Source organism: Cervus canadensis, chromosome 31 (genome assembly GCF_019320065.1).
Source record: "Cervus canadensis isolate Bull #8, Minnesota chromosome 31, ASM1932006v1, whole genome shotgun sequence".
Lineage (NCBI taxonomy): Eukaryota > Metazoa > Chordata > Mammalia > Artiodactyla > Cervidae > Cervus > Cervus canadensis.
In genome coordinates, this window is record NC_057416.1 from 41835907 (window position 1) to 41858003 (window position 22097).

General features: G+C 42.9%; 1 protein-coding gene across 2 annotated transcripts in view; it reads right to left on the reverse strand.

Moving 5' to 3' along the window:
- LOC122432639 overlaps positions 1-22097 on the reverse strand; it is a 102690-nt gene that overhangs the window by 13253 nt on the left and 67340 nt on the right. Inside the window, exons 2-3 of one of the 2 annotated variants that reach the window (XR_006266907.1) lie at positions 17993-18157; positions 4211-4264 (exon numbers count right to left, since the gene is read on the reverse strand). Coding sequence is in view for 1 of the 2 variants with exons in the window: in XM_043454705.1 (XP_043310640.1) it covers positions 17993-18040 (48 nt within the window). In the remaining variant the exon portion in view is untranslated. Of the gene's footprint in view, positions 1-4210; positions 4265-17992; positions 18158-22097 lie in introns of those variants that run through there. The other variant, XM_043454705.1, reaches the window with a different exon arrangement.

Below are 22097 nucleotides of genomic sequence, written 5' to 3' on the forward strand. Positions count from 1 at the left end.
GTATTCATGTATCCATTCTTTTATTCATCACATTTTTTTGAATGCTTACTATGTGCCGGGTGATATGAGAATTGCAGTGAATAGAAAGAGTTAAGTTTCTGCCTTCACAGCATTTACGTTTTAGGAGAAGGCAAAGCAATTAGAATGTAACATGATAAGTGTAACAGGTATCATGGGGCATGTAGAGAGAGAATGCCTAACTGGGACATGATATGTTAAGAGAGCTTCCTGGAGAAGCAAGGTACTAGCTGAGGCTAATTGTGGGTCACAGAGCATCCAAGCAGAGGGCTATTCATGCAGAACATCAGAGACCAGGGAGATGATGCTAGGGAGCTGAACAGATTTCAACCTCAGCTGAGTATAGAGAACAAGGTGGGAAGTGATAGAGAATTAGACTGGAGGCGTCAGCAAAGGAGACTCTGAAGAATATGGTTAGCCATGAGTAGCACATCTAATTTTATTCTAAAGGCAATGAAAAACCATTGGACATATTTAGATAGTCATTGACATGATTTAGAACATTTACTGTGGCTGAAGTAGAGAGTATAGAATGGAAATGAGACATTACTTTAAAAGTCACAGGCACCATACTTAGGATGTGATATAACAAGTTGAGGTGGCTGAACAGGGTTGTGACAAGGGGCATTTAAGACAAGTGAAAGAATTTGAGTCAAGAGTCAACGTGACTTGTTGATGGATTTCAGGTGGATCAAAATAGAAAATTGCCAGATTTGACGCCTAATTTCCCGTCTTACGTACCGTTTGGTGGTAGTTGGGCAAGGTATGGCTCCCAGAAAAAGGAGCAAACTGGGAATGAGAGATAAAAAGAGGGATCTGTTTTAGAGGCAACTTCTCTTTAGAGTTCCTGTGACCTCTGAGTGGAAATGTCAAGGAGTCAGTTGGATGTGTTGTTTCAGGACTCAGGAGAGAGATTTGAACTGAAGGACTAAAGCAGTCCTCAGTATTCCTCATTTGAAAAGACCCTGATGCTGGGAAAGATTGAAGGCGGGAGGAGAAGGGGACAACAGAGGATGGGATGGTTGGATGGCATCACTGACTCAGTGGACATGAGTTTGAGTAAGCTCCGGGAGCTGGTGATGGACAGGGAGGCCTGACGTGCTGCAGTCCATGGGGTCAGTCGGACACGACTGAACAGTAGTAAGTCACCAACAGAAAGACAATAATGGTGAGGACTTTCTATGCTTCAGTGACTGATGATGATTATTCAATTACTTGAGGTACTTTATTCATATTAATTCCTTAAATCTTCAAAATAACAGTTTGATGTAGGTATTTGAGGGAACACAGACAAGGAGAGTGACAGATCCAGAATTGAATCCTGAAAACCTGGTCCACGAGTCCATGGCCTTAATCACTGAGGTCACTGGAGCCACTGTAGCGTGGACACGTGACCAAGGAAAGCATGTAGGGTGGCAGCAGTGTCCGCAGAGAGGGCCCGATAGCACCAGTATTTCAGAGATTGGAAGAAAAGAAAAACATGCAAAAGAGATTTAAGGAGAAGAAGGTGACAGAGGGCAAGGTCGCAGGTGGCGCGGTGGTGAAAAGCCTGCCTGCTAATGCGGGTAATGCAGGAGATGCGGATTCGATCCCTGGGTTGGGGAGATCCCTTGGAGGTGGGCATGGCAGACCGCTCCAGTATTCTTGCCTGGAGAATTGCATAGACATAGGAGCTCGGTAGGCTACAGTCCATGGGGTTGCAGAGGGTCGGACACAACTGAGCGGCTGAGCACACAGTGATGTAAAAGGAAACGCATATCCAGAGTCACAAGAAATAGCGCTTTCAAATGCCACTGAGAAGTCTGAAGATTGGCCCTGAAATATGCACCTTGGGCCTGGCAGGTCATGAGCCCAAGTGGAATGGGCTTGTATGTCATCCCGAAGTCTGGCTCTTGTTCCGCGGTCTCGAGATTGTCTGTCTGGGTTTTGTGCAGCAGTGTCCCCTGGATCCTGTGTCTCCAACCCAGATCCAAAGATCCAGACACTTTTGAAGTTGAGAGGAGCATACAGGCACTTTGAAAGCTCTGCAGGAGATGTTGATGCCCATCCAAAATTCATAGTCAGCGCTCTTAGTCACCGGAGAGTCCCTGATCACGCGGGGGCGGTGACACTGATCCATTCATGTTGTAGAAAGATTTCTTTGATGGCTGTGCACCAGCGTGGGGTGGGGCTGGTAGGGAGAATAGGGGCCAAACAACAGCTGAGAGAGCTAGGCAGGCCAGTATTCTGGATAAACTCCTAAACCTGGACTGAAAGTTATAGCTACTCCTTGAATTTCTCATACTTTTTACTTTCTTAAGGCAGAATCTGTTAATATCATGGATGCCTCATCTCTGAAACCCTGTGGTCTTTGCACACGAAAAAGCTTTTCATGGTGAGTTTCAATGACTTAGTTCGGCAGATGTGAAGTTCAATCAGAAACTAGCAAGTCTGAGATATAGTTGGAAACAAAGGGCTTCCCTACATTGTGTTGTTTGTTAGAAACATGCAATTTTTTTTTCCCCATTGCTTAGAAACAAAGCTTTAATACGTCTATAATTCTAAAAGCATGGGAGGGGGTTCCAGTGGAAAGCATTGAGTTTATTTATTTATTTCAAAGAATTACAAAGAAGAGAGAAAAGGCACTGTTTTCCTTCCTGTCTGCTGCTTTTCAAAAAGCCTTAATTGAGCACAGCTGTGATATAGCACAGACCTAAAACAGGAAATGAGTATTTCGATAATTCTACATTTGCAAAGTACTTCTTAAATGCCGTGGTGAAAATACCAACAACAGTGTCTTTTGAGATTAACTGTGAAGGGATTGGGTTTAACTCACCCAATTATTTCAGAACACCCCACTTTCAAAAAGATTCTGAAAAAGATCCCTTTTCTCTAAGCTGTCAGGGTGCAGCAAACATAAAAATAAAAAGCAAGAGAAAAGAAGAAAAGTGAGTGTACAGACTAGAGCAAAAGGCTGTTGTTCCAAGCGAATCTTTCTTCCCTGCATTGTGGCTGCCAAGTACAATCTCACATTTTTTGATTTAGGAGCAGTCTTCGCTAGATCATTTCTTCAGCGGGAATGTGACTGGTGATGAAGCACTTGGGCTCTTGGACCAAGTCCTTAAGTACTTTGCAATGATGTGCTTCAGGAAGAGATTTTCTTCTTTTTTTTATAAAGACTTTCAATGTCAACACATTTTAAAGTTAATAGCAGCCCTGAGTCACACACAGCCGTCCCCATTGCCACCCCAAGTTCCTTTCATTTCGATTACTGACAGATAACGCTGACCTCTGGCCTTGCTGCTGGCAGTGTAGGAGGACGCTGGCTTTGGGTCATTTGACTACAGTGTTCTTGGTCATAGGTTGCTGGGTTTGGGTGAGCTGCAAAGTGTGCTCAAGACAGCAAACATTTTGTGTCCTATTTTGAAAAGCCAGCTTCCTTGAGAAAGCAAAAGGAAATTGTGACCATTCTCATCTTGATTTTTCTCAGGAAATTCACCAGTCGTTTAGTTCAGTTTGACAAGCACTGAGTATATAGAGTTCCAGGCACTGTGCTGTATGTTGGAAACACAGAGTTCTACTGCAAGTAAGTAATGGTTCAATGCAGGGATATGCAGACTTTTCTATATAAGGTGAAGAAGTCAAGATTTTAGGCTTTGTGGGGCAACATACAGTCTCCACCACATGCTCTTCTTGTTCTTTTTCATGTTCACATGTTCTCTCTTTTACAACCATTTAGATTTAAAATCCATGCAAAAGTAAACAGCTGATTTAACAGATAAATAAATAATACAGAAAAGACAGCCCCACACATGGAGAAACAGTAGTTTGGGCCATAGGAAATTGCTAATAGTTGACCATTTTTTGATGGCAATTTTGTATGATTCTACCTATGTGTTTAGTCCAAACTCAGTTCAGTTCAGTTCATGTCTGACTCTGTGACCCCATGAATCACAGCACGCCAGGCCTCCCTGTCCATCACAAACTCCCGGAGTTTACTCTAACTCATGTCCATAGAGTCGGTGATGCCATCCAGCCATCTCATCCTCTGTCATCCCCTTCTCCTCCTGCCCCCAATCCCTCCCAGCATCAGGGTCTTTTCCAATAAGTCGACTCTCCGCATGAGGTGGCCAAAGTATTGGAGTTTCAGCTTCAGCATCAGTCCTTCCAATGAACACCCAGGACTGATCTCCTTAAGGATGGACTGGTTGGATCTCCTTGCAGTCCAAGGGACTCTCAAGAGTCTTCTCCAACACCACAGTTCAACCTAAAACATAGTTAATTAAATTCCAGACAATTTTACAGTCTATATATACATTATATATATATAAATTTGTATAAATATAAATGTATAGGTGAAGGAATTAATAAATAGTACCTGGGAGTACCTTATCAGGAAGATAAATTTTGACTCATATTTTGATAAGCAGGTAGAAAATCGGCGGGAGGAGTTGGAGAGAGTCCAAGCAGATAAAAAAGACACAGCTGTGACCCCAAGCCCTCACAGTGGCTCTGAAGCACAAAGTGAGTATGAAAGATATACTTGGATAAACTTGGGCCAGGGTGTCCAGAGCTTCGTACAACTTGCTAAGGAGCTTAGACTGTATCCTTCAAGTGTCAAGAATTGAAGACTTAACCAGAGAAATGCTGCAATTCTATGTTCTAGAAAGTTAACTTTTTTCAGTGTCAACTATTTCATGTGACACCTGTGTGCAAGAGATATAAGACATTCCTTTCTTAAATCACTTTTCTTCCATACATTGGGAACATTATCAAGTATATTGATTTTGTTACAACAGAGTACTTTATCATCTGATTGAAATCCGCCATAATAAAATGTTAAAATCTATGGTGTCTGCCTTGTAAATAGTTTTTCTAATTTGTAATTTGTTTTTTGTTTTTTTTTTAAATGAATTATAATATGGCAGCTATGCCACTGGAAGCAGAATAAAGTTACTAGTAGACAGGAGAAGAGTAACCCTGAAGTAAGTTAGGAAACTCAAAATAATCCAGGTTCAGGCAAGCGTTGCTGAAGCACTATGCAGTGGAGGCCCTGGATGTCACCAACACAGAAGCTCCAAGAGACGCCATGTGTAGAGATTAATAAAGAGAAGGGTTTACACGTGACTGTGAATCACGCTTATCTGAGACAACTGGCCAAACGGCTTCACCTTTAACTGTGAAAGGAAATGCATGAGCTGCGATGAGCTTACAGAGAATTTGGAAAGTTAAATTTTGGAGATGCCTAGTGTAATGTAAGTGTGAAACACAGACATTTCCAGGGTTTGTTTGGATCTCAAGAGAGGGGCTAATAGCATGCAGAGGATTCCTCAGAGTGTAAAGATAGGGGAAAATTGTAATGTAAAGAGAAGACTCTGGATAAGGAACAGAAATCAGCTGAGAACACAACATACAAAGTTTGAAGGAAAATTTCAAAGGAAAACCAGATACAAGTGTTATCATGGATTCAGAAAGGAGCAGAAACATTTCCAAAGGTGTGGCCATCAAAACCATACCCCATCCTTCCATGCAGGTCTGAGGGTCACAAGGCTAGGAGGGCAGCAGTTACCTTGGTTAAGAGTGGTTTGAATAGTGTGGCCAAGAAAGAACTCAGATTTCCAGATGCTGAGGCGAGATGAAAGTGAAGACTGGGAGACAATGAGTGAGTATCAAATACCCTGTCATCACCGTTTCCAAAAGTCTGACTGTAGAGTCAAGGACGAAACTCACTGTGGAAAGCTTTTGGGGGGTTTTAGGGCAGGAGGGAAATAACAATAAAAGAAGATTGCATATTCAGTAATTACGTGTATGAATAATGTATGAAGGACAAGTCACAAAGAAAAAACACAGCAAATGAACTTCCAAGTGTAAAGATCAACAGAAACGCCTGTAACGGCAGCAGGACGTGACCGACTGTCCAGCCTGCAGCTTGGACCAGATGTGTTGTGAATTTGGGTGTTACCAGTGTTTCCTCCCTTTCTCCACCTGAGTGCCTTTTGCATTTTTACCAGGCTTGTGGGGGTTTGGAAATGAGAGAAAAGGGTGATAGATAACATTGTTTCTAGGGTTTGAAGATATTTGGAGGAGATATTTGAAGATATCCGAATGAATGGAAGGCCACCTGCAGTTTGACTTTTCTAAGCTCCCTGCTTAAGAGAGAAAACAACAGCTCTGCTTCTCTGCGACTACCCTGTCTTGGGTCTGAGGATGAAAGACAAACCTAGAGATAAAGTCACTCATCCTAAATGGAAAAGCTCTTTCTCCACATGTGAATTCTGGAGCCCAGTGTATAAAAAGTACTGTCTTCTTAAAATTTATTGTTGTTATTCCTCTCCTATACTTCTCCCCGTCACTGCTGTTACCACTATAGCCACAGGACAGATCGAGCTGGTGTGTTTATTTTTTATTTTTTAATTTTGTTGGAGTATAGTTGCTTTACAGTGTTGTGTGAGTTCCAGGTGGATAGCAAAGTGAGTCAGTTATACACGTACATGTATGCAGCCTTTTTCAGATCCTTCCCCATGTGAGTTATTACAGAGTATGGAGCGGAGTCCCTGTGCTTATCTATTTTGTACACAGTAGTGTGTGTGTGTTCATCCCAAGCTCCTAATTTACCCACACCCTGCCCTGTCCCCAACCAGTCCATCCTGAAGGAGATCAGTCCTGGGTGTTCATTGGAAGGACTGATGCTGAAGCTGAAACTCCAATACTTTGGCCACCTCATGCGAAGAGTTGACTCATTGGAAAAGACCCTGATGCTGGGAGGGATTGGGGGCAGGAGGAGAAGGGGACGACAGAGGATGAACTGGCTGGATGGCATCACTGAGTCGATGGGCATGAGTTTGAGTAAACTCCGGGAGTTGGTGATGGACAGGGAGGCCTGGTGTGCTGCGATTCATGGGGTCGCAAAGAGTCGGACACGACTGAGTGACTGAACTGAACTGAACTGCCCTGTCCCCTAGTTTTGGTATGTTTAGACTTTCCAAAGCCGTGAACTTGTCCTGAGGACAGGTTTGTGAGCAAATTTCCCTTCCGTGATTAAATGAAACCAGCGTTTCTTCTGACACCAAAGAACACAAGCTCTCTTCTTCCGAGATGGATCGATAAAAATCATCCTCTGCCTTGAGTGGCACTCCTGGCGACTGCTCATTTGTGCACAGACAACATTCTCCCTCTGAATCTCAAAGTGGACGACTCCATACATTATTCCCGGAAAACACAGAGAGCTGAATCCCTTAGCGTTCACCTGGGCCCTGATCAGACACGATGATACATTCAGGAGGAGCACGCCAGAAGCCAGCAGCATAGATCATCACACGCCTATTGAGCACACCTTAAGAGCTAAACAGTGTAGTCTGTGAATCTTCCTAGACCATCGAAAAGCTCTTTGCCCTTCCCTGCTGCTCAGGGGCCTGGCAGGAATGTAGAGAATTTAAGGTATCTAGGATGGATGCTCCTAAAATTCAATCAGATCAGCAGGGTGGGAGAGGGGCTTCATTTTGGTAAAGAGATATGTGGGGCTGAAACTGCAGCTTGAAATTTCTGAAATCTACCTACCTGTCTGAAGGTTGGGGCTGAGGTTCACTGGGTTTCAGATTATCTATCTTTAAGGTCATGAACAAGGAAACTAGGAGAGTTATTCATACGTAACTATGGCATGATCTCAAAAAATATTGAACATACAATTGAGTAGCATTAAGAATTAAGCTGCAAATTGCTCAAGAGGTTTGAGGGACATATGATGATGGGCTTGTTGATTTCAGCCTATATGGTGTCTTGTCTTAGGAGTTATTCAGTTTCTCACAAAGATAAATACTTTGCAAACTTCTTACAAGTGAAGTGTATCCAGTATTCCAATATTGAAAAAAGTACCTGCATGTCTGTCTGCTCAGAAGGAATTGAAGTTGCCCCTGCCTGTAAAGGTCCGGCCTTGTCCTTTAAAAGGTGGCTCAGTTGTAAAGAATCTGCCTGTCAAGCAGGAGACACAGGAGATGTGGGTTCAATCCCTGACTTGGGAAGATCCCCTGGAGAAGGAAATGGCAGCCCACTCAAGTATTCTTGCCTGGAGAGTCCTATGGACAGAGGAGCCTGGCGGGCTCCAGTCCATGGGGTCGCAGAGAGCTAGGCATGACTGAGCGACTACGCGCCACCCAGCACCGAGGGAAGCTGCTGTCTGACAGAGGGAGCCGGGTCTGGTGCTCTGTGACCCAGAGGGGTGGGATGGAGGGGGAGGGAGACCCCAGAGGGAGCGGATGTATGTACGCACATAGGACTGATCTGCACTGTTGTATGGCAGACACCAATGCAACTCTGGACAGCGAAGTCTCAACCCCTGGACTGCAGGGAATTCCAGGATGGTATTCTTGCTCTGGTTTTTTTCTTAACCTACTGTAAATATTCCCAAGTTTAAAAATTTACAATAGGCCAGATGGTACGTGTGTGCTAAGTCACTTCAGTTGTGTCCAATTCTTTGCAATCCTGTGGACTATAGCCTCCAAGCTCTTCTCTCCATGGAAAGAATACTGGAGTGGGTTACCATGCCCTTCTCCAGAGGATCTTCCTGACCCAAAGATCTAACCCAAGTCTCTTACGTCTACCCGCATTGGCAGGTGGTTTCTTTACCACTAGCGCCACCTGGAAAGCCTGCTATTTTAGAAATTTACAATAGGTCCAGATGGTACAGACGTACTAATAAACCTTCCTACTGCCTCTGATTCCTCTTTTACCTATGACTCTTCAAGTCCTGAGGGTGTCTGTGGATGTGTGCAAGGGCTAATAGACTATTTTGCTTTGACAGTTTCAGATTTCGAGAGAGCAGCTCTTCTCTTTGGAAATTCCCGAGGCTGTCGCAAGCCCTTCCTCCTCTCTGTCTTGGCTTCAGTTAAACTGTTCAGTTGCATTCCTACAAGAAGCACAGAAGAAGGAGAAAAGTACAAATGGACTGATTTACAGAAAGAGACTCACAGATGTAGAAAACAAGCTTATGGGTACCAAAGGGGAAAGGCAGAAGGAGAGATAAATTTGGAGTCTGGGATTAACAGATACACACTATTGTATATAAAATAGAGAAAAACAAGGGCTTTCTGTATAGCATAGGGAACTATACTTAATATCTTATAATAAATTACAACAGAACAGAATATGAGAAAGAATATACATGTATATATGCATAGATAAATCACTTTGCCATACACTTGAAACTAACACAATATAAATCGACTATGCCTAAATTAAGAGGAAAAAAAAAAGAAAAAGGAGATAAAATTCTCCTTGAGCTGCATGAGGTCAGATCTGGAACAAGCTTGGGCAAGGGTAGGATTTGACAAGCATCCATTAAGTTGAGCACCAATGCTCACAGGTGGATTTCCGTTCTTATCATGTGAGATGAACAGACTGACTCTTTTAAAGATACTAGGGACAGATTTGAACAAGGATTTTTATGAATACCCATGAACAGGTAAATGGTGTTACGTTGTGGCTGGAGATGACTCCATTAAGTCATCTCCCAAAAGCTGTGTGATCCAGTTGCTAGTAGATGTCAGGGAAACAAAGAAGAAAACTAATGTATCAAGAATTGTGGGGCTTCCCTGGTAGTCCACTGGCTAGGAATCTGCCTGCTAATGCAGGGGACATGGGCTTGATCGCTGCTCCACAAAGACCCCGCCTGCCAGAGGGCAGCTAAGCCCGCGTCCTGTAAGTACCGAGCCAGCGCTCTGAGCCCGTGCTCTGCAACCAGGGCACTGCCGAGAGAAGGCTGAGCGCCGCAGCTCGAGAGCAGACCAGACCCCTGCAACCAGAGAGCGGCTGTGTGCATGGCCAACGACTGAATGCATAAATAAATCTATGAAAAAAAAACTATGAGGACTTCCCTGGTGGTTCACGGGTTGGGACTTTGCTTTCCTACGCATGGGGTGCAGGTTTGATCCTGGTTGGGGAACTAAGATCCCACACGCCGTGAGAGGGAAAAACAAACAACAAACAAAGCATAAAACAGAAGGAACATTTTAACAAATTCAATAAAGACTTTAAAAATGGTCCACAGTAAAAAACAAATGTAAGTTTTGACCAGGCCAAATTCACTGATAGGATTCTTGGAGGAGCAACACGGAAAGACCACACCTAACTCCATTGCTAACACTAGCAAAGGGGTACTCTTTTGCCCCCTTCTGATGCCTATGTCAGAAGCTTTCTCTATCTCCTTTATACTTTAATAAAACTTTATTACACACACACACACACAAAAGAAAGAAAATGGCTTACGTGGTTGCAGGGGCTGCTCTCTGCAAAGAGGTTCTAAAATATTGTCACTGGAAAAAAAAGAAAATGCATTAATGGAACTGCAGCGGAGATGCAATCTCAGCAATGAATGCTGATATCCCCCACTGACTTAAAAGTGACTGTGCCAAATGAGTCATGCTCGGGAATTAATGTAAATTATTCATTGAAATTCTCCTGCCTCTCCTTCAGCCACCCCTTGCCAGAGGAGGATGGATCCCCGTAGAACTCTACCCTGACTTTCTGTCAGGAACATTTTCAATTCCTCACTGGATGACGCCCATGCTTCTGGTAGGGGCAGCTGGCCGCCGCATGTGGATAATTGCCGTGTGAGCGCCCGCTCCTCTGACAGGCATTGCCTCGGGTGGACACAGGTCCTCGGAGACGAGGAGGCAGGGAGGGCTGTGTCTGGGACGGAGGTACACGCTTCTCACTGTTTAGAGTTCAGCTCAATTTCCTTTTCACTCGTTCTCTCTCTTGTTCTAGCTCTCCTTCAGCCTAGAGTTCCATGTCAGAGCTGGACACTACGACCAATGGATCTTCTCAGCGTGTCTCTGTTGTGGATGTCTTAGGCAAACTGTGAAACTCTAATTTTTTATTCCTTATTATCAGCGTCCACCAGATGATGGCCCTGACTGGTGTAACACAGAGGACTTTCTGCACTGACAGCTTAAAGAAAGTAAATCAAGAAATACCAACATATATGCTTTAAAATTACTTAGTTTTTTTAAATATAAATGTTCATATTTTAAATGATAAAAATAACCTGTGAAACTTAAGAAAAAGATCTGTAATATGAAATCCGAACAAAGCCAAGAACAAAAAGAGCAATGACCACACACATTTTCAAATATAATAGTAAAGTGATACTCCTATTAGTTCAGTAAATCCTACTCTAGTTGAAAGTAAACACTCTTTCATTCAAAGTACCAGCCCATTGATCAGTTTGTTCTAGGATCTTCAATCGTCAATCTCAGTTTTGATGGCCGTATTAAAATATTTTTTGCTAGTACATTGCTAAAAGAAACATCACACTTGTTATTGAACATTTATGTGGTTTGAGTGTTGTCTCCTGTAAGGTCACTTAGCTTCTGCATCTCCCAAACAAAAGTCTCAATATAGCCCAAGGCAAGCTTAACCCCGTTTCCTCTTCCTCCTGTAAAGGGAGTGGACGATTGCATTGTGTATGTTCCCAAAGCTTCTCCTCACTTCCTGCTGACTTTCTGTGAGCCGAAGGCTCGGCTTGACTCAGCAAGAGGACTTTTCAACCAGTCACGTGTAACTGTGAGACATTTCTCTATAATCATAGTATTTTATAAGCACAGGTTTCTTTTCTGAGGAAGTACAGCCAAACGGAATAGACACATTAAGGGAAGCTGGCTCTCTCTCGTTTTTCCTTCCACATCTATCAATATTAGAAGTAATGGGTACAGAACAAGGAAGCTGTTCTTAGCAAGGAGGCAGCATGAAGAATATTATTTTCTTCATAGTTATTTGGGATTAAAGAGTGAGGATAACCACAAATTAAATTTACTGGAGGTGTATATTAAATGCACTGATGCGCTGTATATATAATATACAACTATATATATATATATATACACACACATGGAGTTGAAGAAACATTTCTGTATAGTAGAAAGAAACTGGACAAAACTTTGAGTCAGATAACAAGTGTTAAACTTTCTAGTGTTAAGTAGTTTCACAACCTTGAAAGATACTTTGCTTCTCTGAGTTTCAATATGTTTATAGTTAAAAAAAGAGATTAAACGTAACCTCAGAGGGACTTCCCTGGCGATCCAGCGATTAAGACTCTGTGCTCCACTTCAAGGGTGCAGGATCGATCCCTGGGGGGAGAACTAAGGTCTGGCATGCCATACAGTGTGACCAAGAGAAAAAAAAAATCACAAAACGAGCCCCTAAATCTGGACAGGACCTGGCTGAGGGTGTTTAGGTGGAAGCTGACACCATAGATAAATGTCCTTCAAACATGGATCCGTCTTTTGCTGTGGCCTGGAGACTCCCCGAGACGATTCTCACAGAGAGGCTGGACATTCCTGTCTAGAGATTTCATCCTTTGCAGCAACAGTTGCAGAAGGCTTCCATGTCTTCTTGAGAGTATAAGCATACACTGTTAAATATTTACCCAAAGGTATATAGCACATTTTAAAAATTATCTGTGAGATAAGCAGTTTTTTAATACATAGATAAACATCAAATTCTTGTCTAAGTAATGACAAATGTGTAGGTTAGTTCCCTCAGTCCAGTGAAAGCAGAACTGGGTTGAGGAGTGGCAAGTAAAACGTCAGAAAGGCTCTCACCTCTCACCAATCTCTAGGGTGGAGTCAATGAATTCAAACGCTGGAATCTCAGCTGTCTGTTTTGTTATCAGTCTACATGGAGAGTTCCTGTTTCCAGGCTGGAGGAGCCATTGTTGTTCAGCCACTCAGTCGTGACTCTTTGCGACCCCACGGGCTGCAGCACGCCAGGCCTCCCTGTCCTTCACCATCTCCCGGAGCTTACTCAAACTCATGTCCGTTGAGTTGGTGATACCAGCAAACCATCTGGCCCTCTGTCATTAAATCCTCCTCCCTAATCACCTCATGCTGTTGCTCTTTCTTCTAAAGGAAGCAGGGCAGCCAGCTCTTAGATGACAAGAGGCTTCCAAGAAGCCTGGTCACGGGCAAAGTAGGACTCCATCCGCGGCCTCTTGCGGGAAAAGGCAATTACTTCTGAAGATTCCCAAACAATAATGCAGAGGAAGAGAGGGGGGAAGCAAGTAGGTTGATTTTTAAATTAGTATAAATAGATATAAACCTGAACAGCTCCTGTGACCCTCCTACACTCCTGCTGTCTCCAAGGTAGGGAGTGGAAAGGTGCAACATCTAATGTTCTCAGGTAAGATATTTGCAAGCAACCTATACTAGAAAAGAGGCTGGTGGTTGCTGAGGGGGAGAGTGTGTGGGGAGGGATGGACTGGGACTCTGGGATTAGAGAGGCAAGCTGTTACATGTTGGATGGATAAAAAAGGCCCTGCTGTGCAGTACGGGGAATTATACTCAATATCCTGTGAGAAACCACAATGGAGAGGAATATGAAAAAAAAAAATATATATATATATATATCTCACAATAATTTTGCTATACAGGAGGAATTAAGGCAACACTGCAAATCAACTATGCTTCAATAAAATAAATTAAAAAGCAGATGAGAAAACAGTCTATAGAAGTTTGGGGTCACACGTCCTTGAAGGGATGCTATCTCCTTTAATTTGGAAAAAAAAATGGATTGACATAATATCTCTTTGTCCAGTGTTTTTTGTTGGACTATGGTTTCTTAATTATAATAATAGAGGCCTAAGCACATTTGCATAATTGTGAGGTACAATATTTTAAAAAGCGACAAAAAGATGTTCCCTGTAATACCAACAGGAAAAAAAAAGTAATTAAGCCGTGTGAAGCACAGTTGCAGCCCTGCTGAATGGGGGAAGATCCCAGGAGACCAGGCTGACTCCAACTGGCCACTGCCTCACTGTGAGCACCTGGGCAAGTCATTTAACCTAGACCAGTGCTGGCCAACCGACTAAAAGTCAAGCAGCAAACACACGCCTTATATGTATTCTTGAATATTCTAGTAACCACATTAAAATTTTTTTTAAAAGAAATATGTGAAGTTAGGGGCTTCCCAGGTGGTGGTAGTGGTAAAGAACCCACCAGCCAATGCAGGAGACATAAGAACCACGAGTTTGATCCCTTGGTTGGAAAGACCCCCTGGAGGAGGGCATGGCAACCCACTCCAGCATTCTTGCCTGGAAAATCCCATGGACAGAGGAGCCTGGCAGGCTGCAGTCCATGGGGTCACAAAGAGTCAGACATGACTGAAGTGCCTTAGCATGCACACATGCATGTGAAGTTAATTTTAAATTCATTTTACTTGACCAAATATATAAAATATTATCATATAAACATGAAATCAATTTCAGGATTATTGAGATATTTTATATTTTTTTCATTATAAATCTGTAAAATACAGTATTTTATATTTCCAGCACATTTCCATTCAGACCAACTCCATTGCAAGTGTTTACTAGCCATATGTGGCTCATAGCCACTGGAAAATGCAGTTTTAAACTGTCAGGGTTTTCATTTGTAAAATAAAGAAGATGACCATCTCATCCATGCCTAACAACATTTAATTCTTTGGTGCTGCCTTTCGCAAAAAAAAAAAAAAAGGCCTTGTATGCAATAACTTCAAGCATGGACTAGATGTTTCTTTCTAAAATCAAACATGTTACTTAAAATGTTGAGAGCAAGATTCCTTGTGAAAACTGGAAAAATTTAATACCTTCCTCGAAACTTTTTTGTAGGACTTCGATTGTGTATATCAAATGACCTAACATGATATAATGCTCAATATATATCTTTTTACATTTGGAATTAAAATATACTAAAAAGATGGAAGAGGAAATGGCAATCCACTCCAGTACTCTTGCCTGGAAAATCCCATGGACTGAGGAGCCTAGCAGGCTACAGTCCATGGGGTCACAGAGACTCGGAAATGACTGAGCATGTACACATACTGAATATGAAGGCTGAGAGAATGGAGAAGCGTTTGGCGTGGGGCAAATCTGAAACCACGGAGTGTGGCGTGTATTGAATATTACACTTTCCAGTTCCTGAAAGCTGACGTCTATTATTGATCGCCCTTTCCATTTGGGGGGCTTCCTTGGTGGCTCAGCTGGTGAAGAATCCGTCTGCAATACGTAAGGCCTGGGTTTGACCCCTGGACTGGGAAGGTCCCCTGGAGGAGGGCATGGCAACCCATTCCAGTATTCCTGCCTGGGGAATCCTCATGGACAGAGGAGCTGGTGGGCTGCAGTCCATGGGGTCAGAAAGAGTCAGACAGGACTGAGCAATGAAGGACTTGCACCCTCTTTTTTCTGGATTTTTCTTTCAGGACAGTTAATGAATCAACTCTCAGTCTAGATGCCTGACTGTCCCTGAAAAAAGAACACTGTAGGATCCAAACCAGCCCAATCCGACCACCTGTGCCTGGAGTTTGAATTTGGGGAAGAAACTCCAGGAAGGAACATGGTTGGAGGACTCCCATCCCAGTGGGACATTCCAGGAGAGACTGTCCGTGTCCTCCTCCTGCTCATTTCTCTGGACCATCACTGGACGCTGTCCCCTGTCTGGTTACTTAGCCTTTCCTTTCATTCTGGAGCATTCCCTACAGCTTTCACAGAAATCCCCCCTCTTTGATCAATACAGATAGTTTCTGCCAAACACCCTAATTGGGCTAGATCAAAAAATTATACTTTTAAACTCCATGAACCCTTCTCATTTGAACACCCCTCCAGTTGAAATATCAGTTTCAACACTTTGGACAGATTCTTTCAATTGACATGAAATCAGCAATCACTCACACTCGCTAAATTTCTGCTGGTAAGTTTTCTGGTCTTCCAGGCTACAATGTCCAAGATTGTAGCCACTAGTTAGCTACATGTGGTTATTTAAATTTAAGTTAATTCAAATTTAACTCAAATTTAAATTCAGGTTCTCATTCACACCAGCCAACCAAGTGCTCATTTAGCAGCAACATGTGACTAGTGGTCACTGTCCTGGGCAGCACAGAAGCAGTCCTCCTCATCTCAGAACACTCTACTAGCAGCACTGGTCTAAGGACTTTCCAGAACATTTGTTCGAAAAAATTCAGTAAAGGTTGAGATACGTCCTATTGAAGGCTATTGAGTAGAAACAAAATTAAGTATACGGTAGGAAAAAAGAATCATTTGGAAAAAATGGAGATTAAACAAATAAAAGAAATAATGACGAAAAATAACAGTGTTTTTATAATTCCAGTTACTCCTTGTTTGTTGCTAGTACATAGAAATACAGTTGATTTCTGGATGGGGATCTTGTATCGTGTAATCTTGGTAAATCATTTGTCAGTTCTAGTAACTCTTTAGAGATTTTATTGGATTAACTAAATAGGTGATCAGTTTGTCTGTGAATAAAGAGAATTTTATTTATTTCTTCCCCTCCAAAGAAAGTTAAACAAATGTGGAAGACTAGTTTAATAGTTTTAATGCTTTGAAAAAGAGTCACTGTGGAGATGAACACCAAATCAATATCTTAATTTTTCCTTTAAGGGTAAGGAGATCTTTTTTAAAGTCCTCCTCGTTTCAGGACATTGAATTATTAAATTGCAGAGTATTCATTTCCTAGTTATAGTTAGTGAGTGTCAAGTAATTCTCACTCACTTTCAAGCTACTGGGTTAGTCCAGAGAGCACATGTTACTTTCTGGGTCAGCCTGCTCACTCACCTGCAGAAATGACATCTCCTCAAGTCCCAATCTAAACAACTGGCATCTGCTGGACAAGGTATATTCAGGACATCTTCCTAAGAGTCATTTATCTTGACTACAGACAGTCAAATCAGAGCCAACCAGAACATAACCTTCCCGGTCTCCTATGGAGCGGGAGGTTGTGCTGTGGCCATTCTACAGGCCAGCATTATGGCTGGATGTATCTTTGTTTCTCTGAGGACCAGGGAACGGGAAGTAAGCCCTCTGGTGTCATGTAACCAAACCTGAATTGTCTAAATTTTATCCCCTGAAGTTTGCAAGTCTCCATCGACTTTCTCAAGCAACTTGGGAAATTAAGTCATTGTTGGCAGGTGCATTTTGTTTAGATAAGGGTCTTTGTAGCTAAAATAATGTGTTTAATAAAAAGGAAAAAAAAAAACACAAAAAACATTTGTAGGATTCTTTGCGATGCGTCCTGCACGCCAGAACCAGAGAGAGCACTTCCTGTTACTAAATGAAATGCTTTATACAAGGAAGAGAAAACTGTCAAACATATAAACCTGCTTTAAATTAGGTCAGTTTCCAAAGAGTCATATCCATGCAAATGTAAGTGAAAAATATACTTTTGTCCTTGGGGCCTAAATCTGCCAGGTCTTGAGTTCCGGGACTTACTCTGGACATTCTTAAGTTTTACATTTCCTTAAGTGGTTTAGTGTTGGCTTGGCTAAAGTTTCCCTGCCTGCCTGCCAAATCTCCCTGTCTGTTACACATTTGATGGCTTCCTTCTGGGGCTGCTAACTTTTGCTGTCTGACAAATGAATTCACAATAGGACATCATCAAAGTGGATCCTAGATAATTAATGTACATTTGACATTTCAGTGCATTTCTACATTGAAAGACATTTGATTTTAATGTATACTCTTATTCCCAACTTTACTTGGGATTTTTTTCAGCTCCTCTTTACAACCTTTTTGCAATTATAATCATGTTTCTTCTCCCAGGCTAAAGCAACTTCCATGTATTTTGCTTAACTTCTTTCATGATTCTTTGTCTCCTTTGCTGAAGATCTCTTTGATTCTAAACCGGATCATCACTTTAAGGCCCACTGGCTGATTCAATTTAACATATGTTTTTACTTTCTCCTGAGTAGGTTAAGCTGGCCCTCTGCATTGGAAATGGTCTGTAATGCCACTTAACAGGAGTCAGCCCTTCCAGGAGGCTGGAGATCTGAACACTAAGAGAAAAATCATCTTAGAGGGGTGACTTACTTTCTGAGGAATGGAAGAACAAAACTGAAAACTATTCTTTTATTGAGGTTTTCAGATTCTCTTCATCACCTCTTTGGAGCAGAAGCCAAGTAAAATGACCCCAACACAAACAAATAGAAACACACCCACCCCCTTTTAACTCACCAATAAACGTGTTGGTTTCGGGTACCAGAGCGATTCAGCTGTGCGCATGCGTGTGCTCACTCTTTCTCCGATCCTTTTCCGGGCAGGTTATCACAGAGTGGAGCGGAGTTCCGTGTGCTCTGCGGTCGGCCCTTGCTGCTTGTCTATTTGATGGTGACGATGACCCTGTGTGCAGGACAGAAAGAGAGACACAGATGTACAGAACAGACTTTGGGACGCTGCGGGAGAAGGCGAGGGCGGGATGATCCGAGAGAACAGCATTGAAACATGTATATTATCAAGGGTGAAACAGATCACAGCCCAGGTTGGATGCATGAGACAAGTGCTCGGGGCTGGTGCACTGGGAAGACCCAGAGGGATGGGATGGGGAGGGAGGAGGGAGGGGGGATCGGGATGGGGAATAACACCCATGGCTGATTCATGTCAATGTATGGCAAAAACCACTACAGTATTGTAAAGTAATTAGCCTCCAACTAGTGAAAATAATGAAAAAAAAAAGCATAAAAAAATAAAATGAAATAAGCAGACTAGTGTGTCTCTGTCAGTCCCAGTCTCCTAATTCACCATCCCCCACACAAAGGAATTCCTTTGCAAAGCAGAAATAGATTGCTTGGATTCTAATCCCAGATGTTATTTACCTCTCTGCTTCAGTTTCCTCATCTGTAAAACAGGAATAGTAATAGCATATACTTTATAAGGTATTAGGATTGAAAAAGAAAATATAAAGAAAGCCTTAGAAACATTAGTTTATCATTACGCAACTTATTTTGGTAGTAGTTTATTATGATAAGTTGGGAATCTATCCCTGGTAGCCTCAAGTAATGGCTGCATGCCTTTTTTATCTTCCTAGGTTCAAAGAAGCCGGAAGGAAGCAGACACCTGCTGGTATTGGGTCTGGGAAACCTAGAGAACTAAATTCTATTTGCAACTGATACTTCCTTAGTTAGAGGTAAGAAGGTGAGTCATGTGTTAGTGTAAGTTCAAACTCAGGAGTGCATGCACATTTATTCTTATTCCTTAGGACACTAGCTAAGCAGCCAAATCAAGAGCCCAGGTAAACGTGGCTCAAAACGACAGATTCATTCTCTCTCCTGTCACGTAAGTCATCCAGGTCTGATATGGTCATGCTCCTTGGCTCTCGCTATCACAGCGTATTCAAGCCGTAAAAAGAAGAGAAAAGGACAGAGGAAGACATAGCCTTTTTACTGAGGGCATCAGCTGAAAGTCAAACTCACGATTTCTATTTATATACTCTTGGTCAGAACCTCTGCGCTTGACCTGTCTGCACAGGGTCTGGGAAATGTCTTTAGGTGGGAGACCAAACTACACCCACACCCCGTTTAGGGTGAGAGGTTCTGTTACCCTAGAGAGTAGGGTAGGAGGACGGAAGTAGGAGGACGGAAGAAGGACAGATATGGATGGAGAACTAGAACCAGCTTCTGCGAGCTTCTTTGGGAATGCAATCACTAGCTCCTACCCAAAGGAGTCAGAGTCCCATAGAGTTGTTCCCTTTGACCCCAGGTTTAAGATCTTTGGGTTTGTGAGTTTTCTGTTCTTAGCGTGTCCTTTCATTGCTCTGCTACCTGAAAACTAGAATACAAGGAGTTTGCCGCAGTCTTAATCCCTACTCTGCCCAATTTGGAATGATGGAGAATGAAGCGGGCAGAGAACGTCTGTAATAAAAACATTTCCTTGCAGACGGTGTGGAAAGGGCAACACTCGGTGGTTGCTCTTCAGAACAGTTGTGTCTTCTGGGCCAGGACTCTGACCACCCCTGGTCCCGGCCCACAGGTGAGTTCCTGGCCCACAGCACATTTAGTAGTTGTCCGTTTGCTTGGAGACCGTTCTCTTCAGCAGTTTGGGGTGTTTGCTCTGGGAGTCTTTCCTTCTGTTTTGTACGCCGTGGCCCCCTCTGAAACGGGCACTGGGGAGAGTTTTCTTCCTGCAGCCATGGGAGTCCTCAGGCGGCTTCATGTGTCAAACAGCCGCGGGCTTTGAAGGTCATGCTGATAGTTTCTTAAATAGCAAAGTGCATTCAACAACCTAGTCTGCTTGCCTTTGATCAATTCCGTGTGCCAGAAACACGGCGAAAGAGATAACGTATATGCATTTATATTTGATAATTTTGCTCCTTTATTTCCTAGCCTCAGTGGTTTGCACAGCTCCATGATTTTCAGTTTAATAGGGGGCCAGTGGAATGCTGTTGAAATAATAGATGATGTCTCTGGATTCCCAAGAAGTACAGCCTCAGACGAGCAGTCATGTGACAATGACTCATTAGTGAGTGTGATCAAGGAGAAGCAACAAGGGAGGCGGAAGGGTGAGTGGGATGTGAAGGATGCAGGCAAGGCGGGGAGGGCCCCCCACCTCCGCTGTCCAGGGGGCTCTGGGGATGGCAGAGTGATGGAGCTCACGCCTTCAGATTCATCCTAATCAGGTACCACGGGAGTGAGAGGATTCACATTTCTGCACCCGGTGGTCATCATTCTGGGGGCTGCCCCAGGTTAATTAGGGGAACTCCTGGCTCTCTCCCAGTTTGAGCCAACGTAGTTCCAGCAGCAGCAGGGCGGCCTGCCGACAAGGAGATGCTGGCTGCAGGGAGAGGAGGCGGTCGTGGAGCCCCTGTATGCACTGCTCAGTGTGAAGGGGTCACCGTGCGTATCGGCAGAGGACTGGCCCAGTCTCCTGAGGATGTGGAGGCAGAACCCTTAATTAGGTACTTAATGCAACGAGCTGACTCACAGCCTCACATGCTCCTTCACAGGTTCTGTGAAGGGGCCTCGTGTAAGCATCAACCGTGTGCTATGATGAGATCCTGGAAAGCTGGCAGAAGCTGGCAAAGGGTGAGAATTCTTACCAAAGTCAGGTCTCCTAGACGAGAGGGATTTAAAAACGACTTATAGAGATAATCCTGCAAAAATGCTTGCCGCAGTATTGTTTACAGTAGCATCAAATTGGTAAATAACCACGGGCTTCATTTCATTAGATAAACGTCTCAGCATATTATGCAAACATTAAAGTTTTTCAGAGAGCTATTTTAAATTTACAAAATACATATTTATGTTTATATAGTCCCTCAGATATAAAAATATAATACAGATAAGTCTCTCACATGCCCCATTCTCTATCAGCTGAAATCCCAAGTGTCCAACCCACAAAACACCACAGATAGACTTGTTTATCTTCCAGAGTTTTTAAAATGCCCATTCAATCATACAAACATAGATTTTTCTTTTTTTTTCATACACAATATGTGGCAGGCCATTTTTGTCATTTTACAGTATGTTTTTATCACTTAATGATGTCTTTATGTTCTTTCCATATAAATACAGGGAAGGATTCCTGATTTTTTATTAATTTACAGATCATAATTCCATTGTGTATTTAACCAGACTCCAGTTCATAAACCTTTGGGTTATTTTTATCTTTTGCTGTTACATCAAGCACTGCATAAATCAACTTGTACGTTCATTACATACATAATTTTGCACCTGTGTAAATACATCTGTAGAATAATTCTCTAAAAATATGATTGTTGGGTTGAGGGGAATAAGCTTTTGAAATGTCAGTAGGTATTGCCAAATTGCCTTCTACAAAGGAGTATATGAATTTTCTATTCCACCAGCAGTGTATGAGAGTTCACTTTTCCCCATAGCTTATACTAAAGTGAATTGTGAAAGTTAAGGATTTTTCTCAATTCTGTACCTGAAAATGGCATTTCAGGATGTGGATGATCTATTTCTACGTGACAACCCCTGCCCCCAAGCTTACCTGGTGGCTCAGACGGTAAAGAATCCACCTGCAATGCAGGAGACCTGGGTTCAATCCCTGGGTTGGGAAGATCCCCTGGAGAAGGGAATGGCTACCCTCTCCAGTATTCCTGCCTGGGAAATCCCATGGACAGAGGAGCCCAGTGGGCTACAGTCCATAGGGTCATGAAGAGTCAGACATAATTGAGTGACTAACATTCTCACTGCCCCCAAGAAGCACTGACTTGAAATAACCGTGCGTCAGTGTGGTGCATCACTCTGGGAGGTGGCTGGGCAGTTCTGCTGGTTTTTCCTAGGTTTACTCATGTAACTACATTCAGCTGGAGGTTTCCTGG